We start from the raw sequence: 19,519 nt of genomic DNA on the forward strand, positions 1-19,519 counted from the left end.
CAAAATAATAAGAAAGATGTCGCATGCTGCAAGCTGTTGTAGGGAAGTAAACATGGATGCCACTGAAGCTGGCGTTTATGGTTTCAGTTATAAGTCTGTGTGAAAGCCATCAAATTTATGAGCAGATGATAAGGAGGACGAGGATGAATGAGGGAAAAACAGAGCCAAATATTTTAATTAAGGCATTTTTGTGGAGCAATGGCTGCTACTTCTGTACGGAGGTGTGTGTGGATGTGGAGTCAGAGCCAGGAATGGTGGGATCATGACGTAAATAGCTTCACTGTTTACACAGTTTAATCAAAAACTTATTCTGTTAGTGCCTCTCCCTAAAACTCAGTTCAGGCAGCCCCTCTGCGAGTAACATAAAAGTTGCATTAATTCTGATGTAACTGCTCAGACTGGGGTCACACTGCAAAAAAAAAACAGATCTGTATCTTATTTAGGACTACATATGAAGGTGGCCCAAATCAGAATCGAAAAGATCAGGTTTTCTTTGATTTTTTTGCCGTTCACACTGTTAGGAGCAAATAAGAAGTAGTCTGAAGTTTATTCTAGTAATTTGCCAGGAACTGTGTGTGAAAGAGACGTCATTTAACATGTGACACTGGTCAGGTTCGAGGGCTCCTATATGCTCGACATTGAATATGTAGACACAGAAGTAGCTTTCTGTCTGTACTTTGCGTTCACTTTGTCTTCATTTGTGCCTGTTTCTGAAACTTTGGGATACAGACAAAGTGGAGAAGCACCACCGGAGAGATCTTTGAGGCAGTGTAGTGTAGTTACATCATACAATACAACTGTGAGGGACGATGAAGAACATTTCGAAACGGCAGAACAGAACAAATTGCCTTCGTAATGAGTGAAAAGAATTCTCTGTCCACATGTTGCAAGTTTTATAACGGCCTCACAGAGCTGCAGCGCCTTCAGTGCTGCCTCTGTTTAGAGGTACATTTTTATGACCCACTCTACAGTCAACAGAAACTTTTGACTCCGTCCTCTAGTGCCATCTATTGGCTGTATCAATGCTGTCATAATGGGCGCATGGAAGTATGTGTTGTAGTAAGTGACAGTCACAATGTTTGAAATGAATGTATCTTTTTTTGTACATAAAAGGAGTGTAAATTAGCCCAAATACTGCCACTCTTTCTACCACTTAATAAAACATTTAAGTTAATGAATAGATATATATATTACTGGAACCGAATGTAAAAATTCCTGTAATTCTTTACAGCTGACAGTGCGTCTCTTCTCCAATCCTCTCAACAGTTCATCACAGAAGGATATGCAGCTCATTTGTCCCAGCTGGAGTACAGCCATCGCTCTCGGCCAGCTAAGTCCAGCAGTGCACGCATGGTCCTTCGTAAAGGCAGCTTCGGCTTGGGTGCAAACAGCGACTTCCTAAGGAAGAGGAACCACCTGCTGCGCACCATCTCCTCCCAACCGGCCCCCAGCTCACCAACAGGCAGCATCCACATCAGGCCAGAACGTACACAGAGCCAATCAGACGGCGAGCGGCTGGAGCGGGAGCGGCTGGAGTGCGCTCACAGCTACAGCCAGGGAGCAACACAGCGCAGCATGAGCATCACAGCCGGCTGCTGGGGCCGCAGCAGCAGCACCAAGTTGGAGCATGGCGTTCTCAGCCCCAAGTGAGATAAGGGAGACAATGTGAGAGCACCTTTGGGAGAGAGACTTAAAAATACAGTGCTGAAGAAGAGACCATTGACAAAGATAAATGCAACAAGCGAAAAACAGTTGGCCTGCACCAGATGGGTAAATACCACAATGAAAACAATAGGTGCTACAAACCACTCTTTGTAAGCTAATGCCAGTCACACTCGACACAAATATTTATGAACAGAGGCTATGGCTATATTTATTATACAACACACAAACAGGCATTTCAAGGAGCATCTTCCTGAAACAGGAACATGCACATAAATAGACATACAGTAGCTTATATTGTAGGGATCCAGACTGTTTCTACTGTTTAGTAAATATTTATCTGTCTTGAATACGAGGTCAGTTTTCCTCCTACAGCAGGCTCTTAGATTGGAGACAGTTACACAGACAAGCACCCCAAAGCTATATACTGCAAACAACACAAAGAGGATACAGACAGCCTGTATCAGGTCAAGGTGGTGATACTGCACTGTAACTAAGTACTGCCAACTTAAGCACAGCAATTACTATAGAGTTATAAACTTTGTGCATAATAGTTTTAAAGCTATGTCCTTTTTATGTGATAATCAGATATGTTTTCGTCTGGGAGCAGAGCTGAGAATCAGGTAAAACTGGACTGTTTCTTTTTTCAATGTAAGAAAAACAAACACACAATCATTTAGCCAAAATGTGTCTTTTTCAGATTTTGGTTTTTTTTTTTGCATAGGCATCATCATTCACCAGCATTAAAAACTGGTACCAGTACCCCCAAAGTGAGACCGATACCAGTAGAGTACTTCATTTGATACCCATCATGTGAATGGAGTGGCTTGTTGTATAGCCAGACTTTCAAAAGTTTTGGTGACTTCTCGGCATATTAAACTGCCAACTCTGTCAAATGCAGCACGCTCAACTTACCACATCACAGACTGTATGGGTTGTAGCTGCTGCTGCGAGTGTGAGCTCCATGCCGTGGACACAGTGACAGGGCTAACTGTTGGCATAATGTGGCTAACGTTACCTAACTGTCATGTTTAACAACAGAGCTGAGCTGCTTCGGTGGTCTCTAAGTATGCTTACCCAGCTGGCACTGAATGTCAGTATGATGGCAGACGAACGTCGACTATTATGTCAGACGGATGTTAAATTTTGAATGGAACTCGTGTTTAAGACATGGGAAGTTGTGAAAACAAAGTCGAGATCTTTGAGCTCTTAGAAAACTTTTGTGAATACCAGAAGAGGGGGGCGTTCATATGGACTCTTCTCATGAACACGGTAAACGCATCCACATTTGAACGCAGCATTGTTCTTCATACCCTTTGGCTAAATGTTATTATTTTACGTGAAGATGACATTTGTTAACATTGGAGTTTGGTCAAATAGCAATGTAACTTTCAAGCAACAAAATATCCATGTCATCTGTCATCAGTATTCTACGCCAAATTGACGTTGGCATCAGACGTCTTGATATCACAACCTAAATTCAAGATAGAAGGAAATGCAGGTATTGGAGATGTTTTAATACTGCTTGGTACTGGATTGTTTCAGTCAATACCTTAAAGGTATGCAGTACTGATACCAGCCCAAATTTAAAAACAATGTTTGATCTTTAAGCCGACATAATCTGATTTGATCAAGATCTTCTTGTTTCATTTAATTGTAGCGTTTGTAAACAGCAAATAATGTTGCACCATACAGTCCAGTTCTGCTTGTTTTCCAGTCGTCCCTCAGACCAAAGAACCATCCAAATATCACACGAAGCAAACTGCGAAATTACCCTTTAACTACGGTTGCAGCTGAAACTGTTCCTGGGATTTTATAGCATTTCACCACATCTCGCCACTCTGCGCTGCTAAACCTTCCTGAATCAGTAAAGTGTGACTCAGCTGTCAGGAAAACTCCTGCCGCTGTACGGTTAATGTGCCAAAGTAAACAGTGTAGAGTGATATGCTGTACACAAACAGAGAGGAAGTGATTTAAGGTCTCCTGTGTAAAAATAGATTGTGTAAGTATGTAGTTGAACGGCTCAACAAGGCTTGTATATAATTGTTATATTACAGTGCAGATCTGGTATCTGGTCCACTGAAGACCAGCTTCAAGTGTCTTCTTTACTCTGGGGGTAAACACCGCCTCATTCAGGATACACTTTAATGTTTGATTATGATAATTATTGTTATTTAAGATTATAGATATTTTAAAATGTATTTTGTGAACAAAATGTGTTTTAAGATTACTTTAGCTATCTTGTGTTTTTTTTTCCTCTTCAATCTTCAGTTGCAGCAGCCAAAACTCCAAGAAGTCTTTGCCTGGCACAGTATTGTATTTTTATTATGTTATCTTGCAGATCACCAGAATTGTATCAACAGAACTGCTATCTTGTGTCATATATTGTATGTTATCTATTTTGGAAATTTGGGATATGGCTTCTCTCTGGTTATCCCTAAGCTGTAAATGAGGCGTTGAATGTGCTCATAGATAATCCTCCTTAGGTTAAGGTCTTTTCTCTGTTCTGCTGCACCTTTAGAGGAAGAGAAATCTGCAAATTGTAAATTCTGTACAATATGCTGAAGTAGGAACACAGAGCTAAGACTTACTTTATGCTGTTTGCCATTTATTTTATGAAATGGGTACAAAAAGTGATTTTATTCATTCAAATTATGTTTATTTGTCCCTCTAATAGGCAAGTAGAGAGCTGATTGCAATGGACCAATATGGGCTCAAATGTAAGGGAAACGTGCAATATTTCTTAACCGCACCACAAGCTCAAACAGACTGTGTTGAGGAAATGTCACAGTGCATTGACAATCAGTTCAACAGGCACATTTTCTACAGACGTCAAAGTGCAGAGGGAATCTTAGCACTCAACAAACGTGCAGGGCACACATGCAACATTTGTAGAGTCCATTAAAAAAATGAGATATTTCACACAAGAAAGTGCCACAGACCTGATAATGATATGAGATGTCACAGTGGATTTTCTCCTGTGTACTGACATGCTCAGTTTTTGTTTTTGAGGTCGAGATGAAGTCACTTATGTTAAAAAAGTGACCCAGAAATCTCCACTCAGTTGCCAGTTTTTAAGGTAAACCTGTCTAAAACGAATGCACTTTATTTGGAAAGTCTACCAACATTTAGTTTACAGAGAATTTGTAACATTTCAACAGCTAGTATATGATGAGAGTCAACAATTCAACTGTTTTGCTTTCTCTATGTATGGCAACCTTATAGAGCATGTTTTCTCAACCTGAGGGGTCCTGACCTCCACTGGGGGTTGCCAAACCTTCACAGGGGAGATTTGAGGCCTTCTTGATTTTAAAGGGTGTAAGAAAACTTTTAAAGAATACATATAGTCAACCTATATCTCACAATTTTATTCATTTATGTAAAGAAAACTGGTTAATTTTTAAAAAAAAAAATGTTTATTCAAAATATAAACTTTGAAAAAATCTGACAGGACATGGTTAAGACCTGAATTCAAGCTTTATTTATAGAGCCTTCACTCTGCAAAAGGAGACGCTGGTTTTATTTGAAAAGAGGCTTATTAAAAATTAAATATGTATGTTTGCTAAAAACTCAAAAAGAAATGTAAAAGAGAGTATTTTATTAAAACTTTCATTTATTGAGGTAGATAGATAATTATCAAGCATTTGATGGCCCCTCTGCAGTAACTCTGAGGCTCCCAAGAGGTCTCGAACCCCTGGTTGAAGTCCGAGGCTCTAAACTATCTGTAGGCGGACTCTCCAAATAAAATGTAACAATGCAGTCCTCCAACCGGCATGAAGGTTACAAACTGTTATAGAGAGGATCAATGTCTTGGTCATTTTGGAGGCTGTAATTTGAGGTGCTGTTGAATTATGTTGTTATACTGAGAGGTGTTTTTTTTTTATTTTTATCACAGAGATAACTGAGTTTACACCCCAAAACAATACAAAGGCACCTATAACTTCCTTATTCAGGTCTGTTTCCTGCAAACTGCTCCCTCTGCATTTTGACCTCTTCAGCGATTCGGCTAGAAGCCATATTATAAAATGTTTTCGAAGGCTGCTGATTAAAGAATGACTGTTTGCACATTGATAGTAATTAGAAGAAAAAAAAAAAAGGGAAGGCGATGCTGTAAATCATGCACTCATCTAAAGTTGGCAACTACTGAACCGTATCTCCTCCCTCTGAGATCTGAATTGCCTGGATATTAAAATCCAGAGAATGTAAATACGAAGCGGTGCGGTTGTCTGTGAAGTTTGGATACCTCTGGGCAGACAGTCGCTTCGATTCTGCTACTGACACACACATTACCAGAGGCCTTACATTTCCCTTTTCTGCCTTACATTGACCATTGTGTTGCGAGGCCTAGAATGAACGCTGCTCACTCCCAAATTGACTTCATGGAAAAGATCAGACTGTTTACTTTGTGGAAAAAGGAAGAGGCCATATTTTCTTAAAAGGCTGTGGCTTGTTTTCACGTTAAAGTAGATGTACAAAGGAGAAATCTATCTGAAATATTTCACCAACATTAGGCAATCTGTCTCAAGCTCTGTTCCCCGGGTTAACGCAACACCGCCACTGTTACATCAACAGTTAGCATTCATAGGCTGTACATATATGCAACATACCTTGGTAAATATTTTCATTGTACAGGGTGTGTATCTTGTAGGTTTTGGGTAAATTCATTTTATCCATTCCCTTGTGTTTTTATGTACAGTGTATAAAGAACATATAAAGAACAACTCAGTCATTTTGGCCTTTTTTCACAGAATCATAACACTGTCACGGAGACTAATATGGTTCAGCTCGAGGATAGTCTCACCAGAGAGCAGGTTTTATTCAAAAAAGGGGTAAATGATTGCAGTTAACAATATAAGAAAATGTTTCTTTTCCTGGAATCAGTTCACACAAATGTAAATTTGTTCAGAGAACCAAAGAGAAACAAAATGTGAGATGTAAGGTGAGCAGACATCGACGAGTGGGTGTAGAGTGTGAAGCCAAGAGTCAGGCAGGATGCTTAAATGGACTCCTTAAAGGAATACTTCACCCATGAAATCATCATTTCTATATAAATTACTCACTCCATGTTACATTAAATACAAACGTATGATTTTGTTTTTTTACAAGTGTCTCTTTTTATCTTTCTGTGTCCCCTATCTAAATTCAGATGGTTTTGCAGGTCGCTGAACGCAGCGCCGGCAGAACTCATTGTGATTTTTTCTTTTCTTTCTCAGCAGCAGTTTGTGAAGTTGGAGTCACGGGGTGGATAAATGATCAGTCAGTCAGTCCGATCACAGATGATTATGATCAGATCGATGGACAAAAGGAGCAGCTGCTTCAGAGGCGAGTGACTGTAAACTTTTAGATGCACGACAATGAAGGACTAAGTTTCCATTTCACTGTGTGTAGCGTTTTAGTGCTCCTTCTGTGTCCAGAAGGTGCAATAACTAAACTGTATTCAGGGTTCCCACAGTCATCTCGTCAAAGTCGTCTAAGTCTTAGTCTAAGTCATGAAAACCTGGAAAAGTAATGAAATTTCATTATCTAATTTCTTAGGCCTGGAAAAGTCTTGGAATTTGTGAAAATTATAAAACGTTTTGGAAAAGACATCGAATGTTGTTGTGTGTAATGAAATTGTCACAGTAATCTTATAACCTTTCACGTAACAAAAAAATAATTTCTGTAGCTGTCAGCGTGACGTAGCTCTAACATGCATCAATGTGTGACATTTTGTTAACCATCATGTTTTTCATTCCCTTACATCTTTCCTTTAATACATGCCAGCTATCTTAAATTATATTAAATTATATTTGAATAGAGTTTGAACCTGACGTGTAAAAAAGCAGAGAAACCCAGGAAAGGAAACGGAAAAACTTTCAAATTCTATCCATGAAATGTGGGAACCGTGTGTATTTCAATAGCGCTCCTAATGAACAGTCCAGCTCCAAAAATAGAAAACTGGTGTGTGGTGGCAGATGTTTCAGTTGTGGCAGGCCACAATAAATACATGAACTCATGGGAAACCCTGGACCGTTAATGCTGAAGGTTTTTGTGAAAATGCATGTGTGCATTGTGCATAAGACTCACGTTGTGTGCGCGTTTATAAAAGGATGTTTTCATACAGCTTTGTTGTTAAACCTGGAGCCCAATGACTTAGATTTAGCAAGAATTTCTATTTTGTTTGGATTCTTGGTTCAATGTGAAAGCATGCCAGATAAACAAAGTTTTCTTCTTGAAAAGGCCTTTCTCACAGCAGACAATTTGACTCGTAACAGGAGAAAAAGCACAGGTGGAACAAATAACATTAATGATGGCTCCGTTCCATTAAGTGTCCCAGTAAGCTGTTCCAGTGAGTCAGCATGGGCAGCACCAGGATCCCTCTTGTAATGGAAAGCGGCCGTCATTAATGTAATTAAATACACCTGCGCCTTCCTGCTATGATGTGTCAAAACATGCTGTGAAAAATGTCTTCAACAGAAATTGGGGTGAGTAACTAATATACAAATGCTCATTTTGTGGGAGAAGTATTCCTTTAATTTTACGTACAACATGAGTTAGGTGATGTCAAACGAAGAAAACATTTGAATGGTCAAACTGTTTGCAGTTACACGTCATCTGAAGGACAGAAAACTGAAAACCAGATTCTACAGTCCATTCAGGCAAAAACCTGAAACACTGCAAGGCTTTAAAACATGGACAAGATAAATACTCATTAATTAATGCATGTGCAAGTTATTAAGGACATCTTCCTTAAATTAAGCTCTTCTTGCAGATCTCAGTAGATTTGAAACATTACAGTTGCTCTCTAACTCCAGCATGGATTTAATAAGGCATGTCAACAGGAGACACAGGCTTTTAATGTAAATCAAGAGTACATATCACAATCATTTTGAACCTTCACACCTCTACTGTGAAATCACAGGCAACTGTCTGAAATTAGGATATAAATTTCAGCTTATTGCGGCTGCACTCCTGAAGATCACAGCCTACTTGTTGATTCCCAGTTTCCTTTGGAAGGCGTTCCCGTCTCCTTTGGTGGCTTGCTGTAGATGAATGAATAGAAGTTAACTGTTAGATATCATTTAAAAGAACTCCATGTTTATTTTAGAAAGTTAGACTTGAAACTTTCTCCTGAACCTTGTTGATTTCTTTGTGTTTTTCTCGGCTGACGATCTCCTCTATGATCTCTCCCTCTCCTCTCACCAATCTGGAAACAAAAGAAATAACATGAGCTGTAGAAATGATTACATCTTAACATTTAGATTATGATGCATTAGCTTGTGTACGCTTGCTCTGTCTCACCTGGTGCGCCCTGTTTCCGGGTCCACCACCCTGCGGATCACACTCTGCCTGGCCTCGTACTCCTCCTTGGTGAGGGGCCTCTTAGTGGAGAGTCGAGCTTTCTGCTCGTCTGTCATCACTGCAAAGGAAAAGAGAGTATGATGCATTAAATGTGTGGGTGCTCTGGGAAATTAATATAATTGAGACAAAATAAGATTGTGTTCAGGTATTTTATTTGCTGGATAATCCACATATCTATTTAGGTGGAGAACAAACACCAAAACGGTGAGAATCAGGGCAGCAACCTTTATTGATTTATAATTATTATTGTATTTGCCTATTTTAAAAAGTTTACTAGTTCATCATTTAGACTATATATTGTCAGAAAACTTTTTAAAAAATATCAATAATAATTTCCTAAAACCATAGGAAATTAAATTTCTTGGTTTTTTTTCAGCCAATAGTTCAAAACTTGCAGAAATTTGCAGTGATGTAAAATATATTTCAAAAGCTGGAACCAGAAAGAAAAAATGTTTTGCCTTAATTTTTAGATTCTGATCTTCTACGTCTCTTGAACAGCGACATGTTGAATAAAAATGAGATAATATGTGAAGTGTTATCACCAGGCCCGAGCTCCACTGCGCCTTCGTCACTCTGCCACACCTCCAGGTAAGACGGAGGCTTCCCAGCCGGCGGACCGGACACCACCTCTGCTTTCTTCCTCTCCTTCCTCTTCAGCTTCTCTTTCTTCTTTTTCTCCTTTTTCCTCTGTTTCTTCAGCTTTGCCCTTTTCTTCTTGGACTTCTTTTTCTTGGATTTGCTTTTCCTCCTCCTCTTCGACTTCTCGTCGCTCGACGAGGATGAAGACGAGGAGGAGGAAGATGTGGATGATGAAGAAGAGGAGCTTCTTCGGCGCTTCTTTCTTTGTGTTTTTACATCTGAGAGGAAGAGATGTTCAGCAGATAGATAAATAGATATTCAGATTCTCGGAAGCATTTGAACTAGTTTGTGATGTGATTTTAATAAAAAGTCACTGATTCTGCTGCACTTATCTCCTCGGGCAGGTTGATCCTCAGCCTCATCTGATACATGTAAATATGTCCTCTATGGTTCACTGTGTCCTCAGCTAAAATCATAGTCTCTCCTTCCTTTACCTTCATCTATGTTTTCTACTTTTATAATCTCCAGAAAGATCACATCTGTTTCCCCTAGCTGCTGTCAAACCTGATTTATTCATTCATTTATTTGTAGGTCCTAACCTTGGCTTTTGTGTGATTTCTTCTTCGCGGATCTGCTTCTACTTCTGCTGCTGCTGCTGCTGGATGAAGAAGACGATGATGATGAAGAGGAGGAGGAGGTGGACCGTCTCCGTTTCTTCTTCTTCTCCTCGTGTTTTGTCTCTCTGCCGGCTCTCTCAGGTGATCTGCGGCGGTCCATCACTGACACCACTAAACTAACATTAACACCATAGATGTGTGATTGTGAAATCGATTAATACACACTGAGAACCTGTCTGAAGCTTTCACACACACACACACACAAACACCGGGCTGTTTTAGTTTACGGAAGTGTGTGCGTCTCTATTTTCAATCCGACGGCGCCTGGGAGACTATTTTTAAGGTTCCTAGTTCCTACTTGACTGTTTCACTCAGCTAAGTGTCCACTGTGTTTTATAGGGGGGGGGCTGGCATAGCTTTAATTTACCATTTTTGTCTCCACTCCTTAACTACTACACTACTACTTTCACACTGCTGCATCTCTTTAAAATGCATTTTCCTTAATTTCATGCATTTTATATAAAGCACGTTGGGCATGCATTTCTTGTATGAGAGGTGCTATACAAATTAAGTTTATTATTATTGTTATATTACTACCTACTTTAACCCTTTAATGCCTAGATCAGCATTAGTTGTCTTGTGCTGCATTCAGATGCCTTTCACAGTCATTTTAACCCCTAAACCTTGGAAAATTGTGGTTTGATGTCTTTCAAAAGCACAGTAAAAAATAACATAATGAGCAACTTGGCAAAAATTTAATATGTCAAATTTTGTATTTTTTTATGTGAAATCATAAGAGTATCTAATGTGTGAGGAATTTGTTGGTCTTGAGCGCACTGTTGCTTTGTTGGAGTTAACCTGAGTGTGTGCACAATCACTTCACAGATTTCACCTGTGACAGTTATCTAGTGCTGTTGTGATTGCTGACACCAGCTTTGTTATATCTGTGAGCTGGCACTTGTTTTTATAATCCCTGATGAAGACTAAACTGAAACACATAGGCGTTTAGCCCATTTATTAAAGGCTTTTTAACTTTTGCAAAAAGAAATATTCTGAACATGTAATTCATAAAAGTACAACTGTTTAAATGTACTTTGTTGAAGGCAACAAGGTAAAAGCAGTTTTCTTGTACATGTATGAGTTTCGATGCCAGTTGCATATAACTCACCACAGTGGATAATCGTGCACCAGGTATCATCAAATGGTTGATGGAACGCAGGAAATGTGAGTTGCAGCTCATAATTATCTTTCTAATCTTTCCATAGTAGAGGACTCTTAAAGATAAATGAAACGTGGTAACATCAGATTACATTTTAGGAGTATTACAGTTGTCAAAGTGTCCTAGTATTGATTGTATGTGGGGAGGAAATTACGATTAATTATCTGTCCACCAAAGTGGACATCATGCGTCTCTGGCTATATTTCAACTACAATGAATACTATTACTGCAACTTTGTTGTTCTTAAGAATACTTTATCGACACAGTGACTTTTTTGGTTGTAAATCAGGTGATTTATGTTGGTTATAAGGAATTTTAATTTGCAGTTCTTGCAACAAGAAAAATATTTTGACAATGTTTTGTAAGTTTATCAATTGAAAATACCATCAGGTTCAGCAGGGGGAGGTTCGGGGCACTTTTTGTATTTATCTTTTTATAATTTAAATATAGTTTCCTGATTATATTTGCTTACTTTTACCTAACCTGTAACAGTATTTGCACAGTGTGGTACTGGTACTTTTACTTCAGCAAAGGAACTCCATACTTCTCCCCCCACTGAAGGGAGGAGCAGAAAGATAGAGAGAGGAGAGGTGGAGGAGTCAGAGCCAAGATTTGATGCTTTTGCATCGAACAGCATTAGAAAATGTTGACATATGAGAACAGTTTAAAAGAATGAAATATATTTTTATAGTTTCACATAGTATATAATTTTTTAAATCAGTTTATATATTTCTTCAGCTGAAACTTAAACACATGCAGTCCACCTGGGTGGATATGTTGGACAAACTTTCTCATGTCTAAATAAGAATAAAGCTAAAATTTTGACGTAGTTCTAAATGCACAAAAGGGTTAACTGAGAGACTTGTAGATATCTGTGATGGTTATGATGCCACACAGAGAATGTTGGATCAAAAGGTGATGATAAAATCATGTAATGAAAGAGACAACCTGTGTGCACAGAAAGAATCCAAGTGAGAACATATTTGCAATATTTATTTAAAAGTTTTTACAAAGGCAATTGTGAATCTTTAAAGCTTGTATATTGATAAACATACTTGTTCCTGATGATGGTTAGCCCTTATCACTCTCAGTACATAAGGTTAAACTAACTGAATGAAGCTCACCAGCTCGGAGTTAAATGCTGTAACCTGCCTCCATTCCTGTTCAAATAGCTTTTCGATGTAGAAATAAATAAAATAATATTTCAAGATTCCCCCAAAGTAATACATCGTAAATGATAAATAACTGAAAACCCTGTTACTTAATGCGCTCAGCTGCATGAGTGAATGTAACAGTCTAAACATGGCTGGACTTGAAGTTCAAAAAAGTTAAAGATGTCAGCAGGAGGAGTCTTAAAGCTATCATCTTTCCAGTTCGTGTGCAAGGGGAGCTCGCCAGGTTGCTCCCAGTAAAAAAATGAGGGGGGGTTTTTGTGTTCGGAGGGGGGTGGAATGTGTCGCCGTTGCTGGGATTTTATTTCTCCCATTAGGATGCAGCCGCCATGCGGATCCTCTCTGGAGGAAACAGCAGGACGTTCTTGGCTGCTTTGATAGTGTTCTTCATGAGCATCGCCACGGTCATGGGTCCCACACCTCCTGGTACGGGAGTGATGAAGCCCGCCTTCTGTCTCACGCCTGAATATAGATAGACAAGGTATAATGTTACAGACACTCGAGAAAGCATGCACGCCAAAAATAACCGTCGCGCTCGCTGTGCATCCTTACCTTCAAAATCCACATCTCCCACCAGTCTGCTCTTTCCGGTGACGGGGTCCTGCACTCTGTTTATTCCGACGTCGATCACCGCTGCTCCCTCTTTGATCATGTCGGCGGTGATGAGGTTTGGAATCCCTGATAGTTCAATAAACAAACACAGTACAGTTAGACAACAGAAAAGATAATATCCTGGGAAAAAAATAGAGGGTAACTTCAGTATTTTTTCAACCTTGACTCCTTTTTATCATGTTTTTGTGTCTCAGAATGGGAACAATCTTTGAAATTGGTCCAGTATCGAGCAAGAGGGCTGCAGCCTTCGGTGGTGAAACAGGTTGCAATGGGCAATTACACTTTGTGAATTTATGTCCTCTGAAAGTGCTCGTTTTTGCCACTAACAGGTTAAAATTGTTATCCTAAGTGTCTAACAACATTGTGGAAAGGATCCTAAGAGATTGACCTCTTTTTTAAAGAATAAGATCATTTTTGTTTAACCATAAACAGCCCCAAGATCACGATCACCAAACCAACCAGACTGCTTTAATAAAACTGTAATTTATCAACATTAGGGATTAAAATTTGTACGATTTTATTTATACCAATACCATTAACGATTCTGCAGCACTCTCGCTAAATACTGGACCAGTTTCAAAAATGGTTGTTTCTATTATTAACCGAGACACAAAACATGAAAAAGAAATAGCACCAAGGTTTAAAAATACCAACTTTATCCTTTAAACAGTTATTTTCCAAATAAACTGATACAAACCTGCAGCAGCCACAATGATATCAGCGATTTTAGTGTGTTGGCGAAGTTGCTCCTTTGGAGTGTAACGGTGAGAAATGGTGACTGTGGCATCACCTGCAACAAAAATAACATTTATACCGTATATCCAAACTCCCTCTTTAAACACACTGATAGACCAGCATGCACTGTAACCAACCTCCGGGCCTCTCGTGACGGCCGTCTGTGTGCAGTAACATGGCGATGGGCATGCCCACATTCTTGGAGCGTCCTGCAACCACCACATTCTTCCCAATGGTAGGAATACCTGTAAGACGAGCATTCGGACGGTTGGTTTAGAAAGTCTGTCCAGCAGCCTTTAAACCCTACAATGAAATACGCAATCACTCCAGTTGTTACCTGTGCGTTTGATTATTTCCCAGACGCCCCAGGGAGTGGCAGGGAGCATGGTGGACTGATCCAGGCACATGCGACCCACATTAACTACGTGGAAGCCGTCAACGTCCTTGTGGGGGGAAACTGCATTACAGACTGTGCGCTCATCAATGTGGTCTGTCAGAAAACAACGACGAGTTACAGTCAGGACAAATACAGCAAGCATAGATAGAAGTTTTGCCTTTAAAAATACAGAAAATCCTAACAGAGACAGCACACAGGTTCAAACACACTGATACTACAGCTGTAATATTAGTGTTTTATATGTTGGCTAAGAACTAGGGCGGGGCGATATGGCTTTAAAATAATATCACAATATTATCGGGCTATATCGCGATAAACAATATATATCTCAATATTTTGAAATCTCCTCCAGACTACAAACAACCTATGAATTACAGTTTAAAATAAAGCAGCTATTGCTATAAAATAAACTTACATTACCTACTGTTATAATAAAGTTCAATAAAATACTGCTATAGTGCTAAATAAAGTACTGTTATGATAAAGTTCAATAAAATACTGCTATAATGCTAAATAAAGAACTGTTACAATAAAGTTTTATAAAATACTGCTATAATGCTAAATAAAGTACTGTTATAATAAAGTTCAATAAAATACTGCTATAATGCTAAATAAAGTTAAATAAAGCACTGTTATAATTAAAGAAATCAGGGAGAGCGGACAGATGCAAAATGCTATCAGGTGGCGTTAATGAAATAAACGATATAGAATAATATGAAATAGATAGACTTTTTTTTATCATCAGACGATATATTTCGTCATACTGCACAGCCCCACTGACAACAGCAGCACATAACCTGGACCCTGTTTTTTTCCATGCTTTGGCATCTAAGTGACTAATGGGAACAACACTTTTTGACGTTGTTCCAGTATTGAGTAAGAGGGCTGCGGAGAGAATGAGGAAATATTTAAACAGCTTTCATTATCAATCTTTCTGACCCACTGTTCCAGTTTCCGTTACCTGGCAGAGGCAGCTGGACCAGTAGGCCGTCCACACGATGATCTGCGTTGAGTTTGTAGATCAGGTCCAACAACTCCTCCTCAGTTATGTCTGAATGCTTGAGAATTGTTTCACTAGAAATTCCTGTGGGAGGTTGAGGTGAGAAGAAAACTTAAAACACAGGCTTTGCTCTTTTGTTAAAAAGTTGTGTTTACACGTACGTGTAAGCTCTGTGGGTGTTTAGTTTTCCTCACCGACATCAGCTGCAGCTCGTGTCTTGTTCAGGACGTAGGAGTGACTGGCTGGGTTTTCTCCCACCAGTACCACACTCAGGTGGGGTCTCCTGTGGCCGGCTGAAACCCATTTCTCCACGTCGGCCCGGGCCTCCTCTCGAATCTGGCGTGCTAGTTTCTTTCCTGAGATGACAACTGCTTCCTGTCTGAGAGATGGCGTGCAAAAAGACCAGTCAGAGGACAAAAAGTTAAAAACTTAAATTTTAACAAGCTGTGATTCTGCTGTGAAATTAGTCATTCCCAATTTTAGGACTGCAACCAACTCTTACAGGATGATCAAATGTCTTAAATTCTTACTGTCTTTGCTAAATATATCTATGTGCAAATACATTAACCAAATTAACTTGTTTTTTAAGTGTAAAAGCCCATGTTTTATTGAATTATATCTTAATTAATATGATCACAACCCCGAAAAGAGTAATCAGACCACAATAAAGTTATTAATGGGGTCACTCCAGACACAATACAGTAAATTGTGAATGTGAAACAAACGTGAAGATGAGTAGATTTTGGCACCTTGTCTACACCCTAACTCTGTACTCCGCCCCACCTTGTTTAAATTCAACCTTCTCCGAAGTTGGCCTTAATTTTTAATCACAAGTACACACTTGTTAAGTTTCATGACTGCATCTTGCACAGCTGGGTCACTATCGTGTATACAGAATCTCCACGGACAGACATTTAAACACCTGGCAAAATACTCAAAACAGCTTCTTAAGCCTCATTCCCACTGCACAAAAAACCCACTAACACCCGCTAACATCGGGCTTGGAAGTTTGTCCTAAAAACAGTGTCTCACAACCCGCCATGAGGACGTACACAGAAAAAAACACACAAAGTGAAAACAATACCAGCCAATGCGTCACTTGTCATGGCGTGATAATTCTTTCAGCCTGACTGTCTCAGTAACCTTTACAGTGCTGATCTGGTCTCTTTGGTTGCCATTCAACAGAACATTTGAAACCCGAAACTTGTAATTAAATCTCAACCATCCAGTCAGTACCAACTCCAGCTGCTGTAAGTAGAAACGGCACGACTCGACCTGATGGAGCCATGTGTCGCATGATTACTTTTACTGTAGTGATACAGTATCTCAAACTCCGGTCAAAGGAGGGCATCGATATTTATACATCTAACCTTTAAGTACAGTCAGAGGCATCTTGGGGTTAACTAATGTTCAAATTCTTCACTGTACGAGAATACAAATTGGGTTGACCTGTCCTGTGGCTTTGTGCAAAATTCAAAAGCGCCAAGTTATGGTTGGTTATGCGTTATATAACAACAAACAGAGAGCAGCGGTTAATAACTGAAGAGTAATGAGCCGTCAACAGTGATGTAACCAACCCTTTTATTCTGCCAAAACTAATTAAACCTCACAGAAAAGTATCACATATTCGGGTAAAAATGGGGTGAGACCACGGGGCCAGTGTACCAGGTCCCAGGGGAAATGTGTCGATGTTACGGGGCAGCAAACAGCTCTTAAACTGCATACGAATTTCAACACAAAGCCTCCCGAGGAGAAAATTCCTCTTTTCATATGCGTGGCTATGTTAAATAGCCTGAATGGAGGGTGACACCAACCTCAGAGGAGACCTTCTTTTTGTTTTCCACCTTTTGTTAGTGTCGCACTTTTTTTTTTTTTTACTTCAGTCTTCAGAGCATGTTATGTATTGCTGTGTGTATTTAATGCAAAACCTATAGAGTTTATGTCAGAAAACACACTTTTTCAAGCTGATTTAATTGTGACACACTAGGGGTGCGGTTGAGAGAAAAAATGCATTTGGTATTGTTTGAAATAAGCAAAGTTTTTATGTTAAAAACAGTAGATTTTAGAGTGCTAACAACTTGCAACCCTATAATACACATTGAAACTAGCACTGATGGTGATTATAGTGGTGATTTCAGACCTAGTTTTTATAACTATGGTATTTATCTAGTTATTTCTATTTACTTACTGTTGTACATTAATGATTTGTTTCGCTGTATAATCTATGGTTGCATTGCTGCTTACTTTTTGTTTTTTTGTTTTTAACAGTCTTGCAAGGAGTCCTTAAATGTGCTTTGAAAGAGGCCTTTACATAAAATACATTGTTATTATTATCATGCATTATAACATTATAAAGCGTGTATATGTGTTGATATGTGGTAATAACTCGTTCACAAGGTGTCACAGGGTTTAAATTATCTACCTTGTGCCTCTGAAGCTGCAGATCATGTGCAGGGGCCACACGAAGGCGTGTGTGCAACATTAGATCATTACATTTATCTCAGTCATGCTGGTTCAAATAAATGCCTGCACGAGATGCTGCAGCTCTGCCACCTATGTGGTCACAGCCCTTTTATATTGTGGTACCAAGCGTTATAGCTGCCATTTTAAATGATGGCATGTCATTCAGCGCCAGAAGTGGTATGCATGTGTTTTTCTTGTGCAGACCAACACCGCTGCAGCTGAAACCTGGGTCCTGGGTGCAAGCACTCAGCCCGATTTCATCAGCCAGCCGGCTGCTGCAATGTTACCGGCATAACGCAAGGGGCGTACCGAAATGTGACCAACTGCGGACATTTAGTACAATAAAATCACACATCCAGCTCATAATTAGACACACGATATTTTATCCATTTATATGAAATACTGCACAAAACCGGCGAATAAATAGATTATGTAGGCCAACATTTAAGATGCAAACATATCGTCCAATGTTGGGAAAAAAAGCGCCGAACATGCCGTGAAAGTGGGATTAAATGCACCCGAATTAGATCAGATTTCAGAGTTGCTGGTAGCACTCACCTCGAGGCGGACGTGTGCAGTTTACAGACTTGGTGCTGGTAGTGTTGGCACAGTTTCCTGAGAGTCCTGATCGCTGCCATGATGACCAGCTGAGAGCAGAAGAAACACCGCGGCCGATTATGCAACACACCACCACACGGGCTGACAGAGCGACGTCTGTGGAGGAAGAAGCTGTGGAGCGAAGAGCCTTTAAAGCCCTTCCCCTGCACGTAAGAGCTGCGTCATCACCGTTATCTGCGCCGCCACACCCACTGCACGGATCAGTTATAACATGTAACAGGAACCCACCCTACTGCCACATGGCATCTATCTATCTGTCTATCTATCTATCTATCTGTTCTGTTCAATTCAATTCAATTTGCTTTATTGGCATGATTTTTTTATAAAACAATAATGCCTCAGATACAATTACGTGATGATACAAATAAATACAAGAAAAAATCAATAATGATATTCAAATCAACAGCAATCCATTGGATAAAAAATGCAAAAAAAAGCAAGAACGTTTTGTTTTGTGTGTGTGTGTGTGTGTGTGTGTGTGTGTGTGTGTGTGTGGTATGTCTACTGTGTAGAGATGTTACAAAACAAAACAAAAAAATTTAAATCAAAAGTGAGATGTGCAGGAGAAATGAAGCATAAACGTCATGTCAGGTTGTTGTTCAGGTTGTCCCGTAGGCTGTGACATGCACAAACATACCTCGCTGCTTCTATGGGTTAGGGTTAGGGTTAGTATCTATTTATACTAAGTAAATTTAGTGAGTTGTACTAATCAGCGTTTTACTGCAAAGTAAAATTACCTGTAAAATAAGTGGAACAAAAGTACATTTTCCCCTGAAATATAGGCCTACAATGTCAGAAAGGCTACTTTTGAAATCTTATAGGTTACAGAGTTATCATGTTAAAAATGTAATGAGTAATATAACTATTCTAATTACCTCATCAAAGTAATGTGACTTATTACATTTGATTACTTTTCTAACAAATGTTTCAAACAGGGCAATAAATCTGAAAAGATCTGAAAACACTGGTGCATAAAATGTTGCGCTCAAATTTGTCTCAGCGGCTTTGCTGACCTGCATTGTCCAAAAATAATCAAAAGGAGGCATTCCTGCACGGCAAAAACAAACACACAAACAAACGAAAAAAAACAGAATGAATGTTGCA

At 39.4% G+C, this 19,519-nt stretch overlaps 3 protein-coding genes across 10 annotated transcripts in view; 1 reads left to right on the forward strand and 2 right to left on the reverse strand.

Annotated features, from left to right (window-relative positions):
* LOC121944351 (membrane-associated phosphatidylinositol transfer protein 2-like) overlaps window positions 1-6,383 on the forward strand; it is a 65,666-nt gene extending 59,283 nt beyond the window's left edge. For all 8 annotated transcript variants that reach the window (XM_088076734.1, XM_088076733.1, XM_042488111.2 and 5 more), the window contains one exon: window positions 1,267-6,383. In XM_088076734.1, coding sequence (XP_087932860.1) covers window positions 1,267-1,650 — 384 coding nt within the window. In that variant the 3' untranslated portion in view covers window positions 1,651-6,383. The remainder of the gene's footprint in view (window positions 1-1,266) is intronic.
* Window positions 6,384-8,152: 1,769 nt separating this feature from the next.
* Window positions 8,153-10,523, reverse strand: arl6ip4 (ARF like GTPase 6 interacting protein 4). Its single transcript, XM_042488570.2, has 5 exons — window positions 10,182-10,523; window positions 9,546-9,860; window positions 8,944-9,061; window positions 8,779-8,848; window positions 8,153-8,684 (listed from the first exon to the last, which is right to left on the reverse strand). The coding sequence occupies exons 1-5, from the start codon at window positions 10,357-10,359 to the stop codon at window positions 8,628-8,630; spliced, it is 738 nt and encodes a 245-aa protein (XP_042344504.2). The 5' UTR covers window positions 10,360-10,523; the 3' UTR covers window positions 8,153-8,627.
* A 1,873-nt stretch (window positions 10,524-12,396) lies between these two features.
* Window positions 12,397-18,526, reverse strand: mthfd2 (methylenetetrahydrofolate dehydrogenase (NADP+ dependent) 2, methenyltetrahydrofolate cyclohydrolase). Its single transcript, XM_042488396.2, has 8 exons — window positions 18,356-18,526; window positions 15,529-15,713; window positions 15,296-15,418; window positions 14,275-14,427; window positions 14,075-14,182; window positions 13,900-13,992; window positions 13,143-13,268; window positions 12,397-13,052 (listed from the first exon to the last, which is right to left on the reverse strand). The coding sequence occupies exons 1-8, from the start codon at window positions 18,433-18,435 to the stop codon at window positions 12,904-12,906; spliced, it is 1,017 nt and encodes a 338-aa protein (XP_042344330.1). The 5' UTR covers window positions 18,436-18,526; the 3' UTR covers window positions 12,397-12,903.
* Between the last annotated feature and the right edge of the window lie 993 nt (window positions 18,527-19,519).

This window comes from Plectropomus leopardus, chromosome 4 (assembly GCF_026936395.1).
Source record: "Plectropomus leopardus strain MGB_pleo_1.0 chromosome 4, ASM2693639v1, whole genome shotgun sequence".
Taxonomy (NCBI): Eukaryota; Metazoa; Chordata; class Actinopteri; order Perciformes; family Serranidae; genus Plectropomus; species Plectropomus leopardus.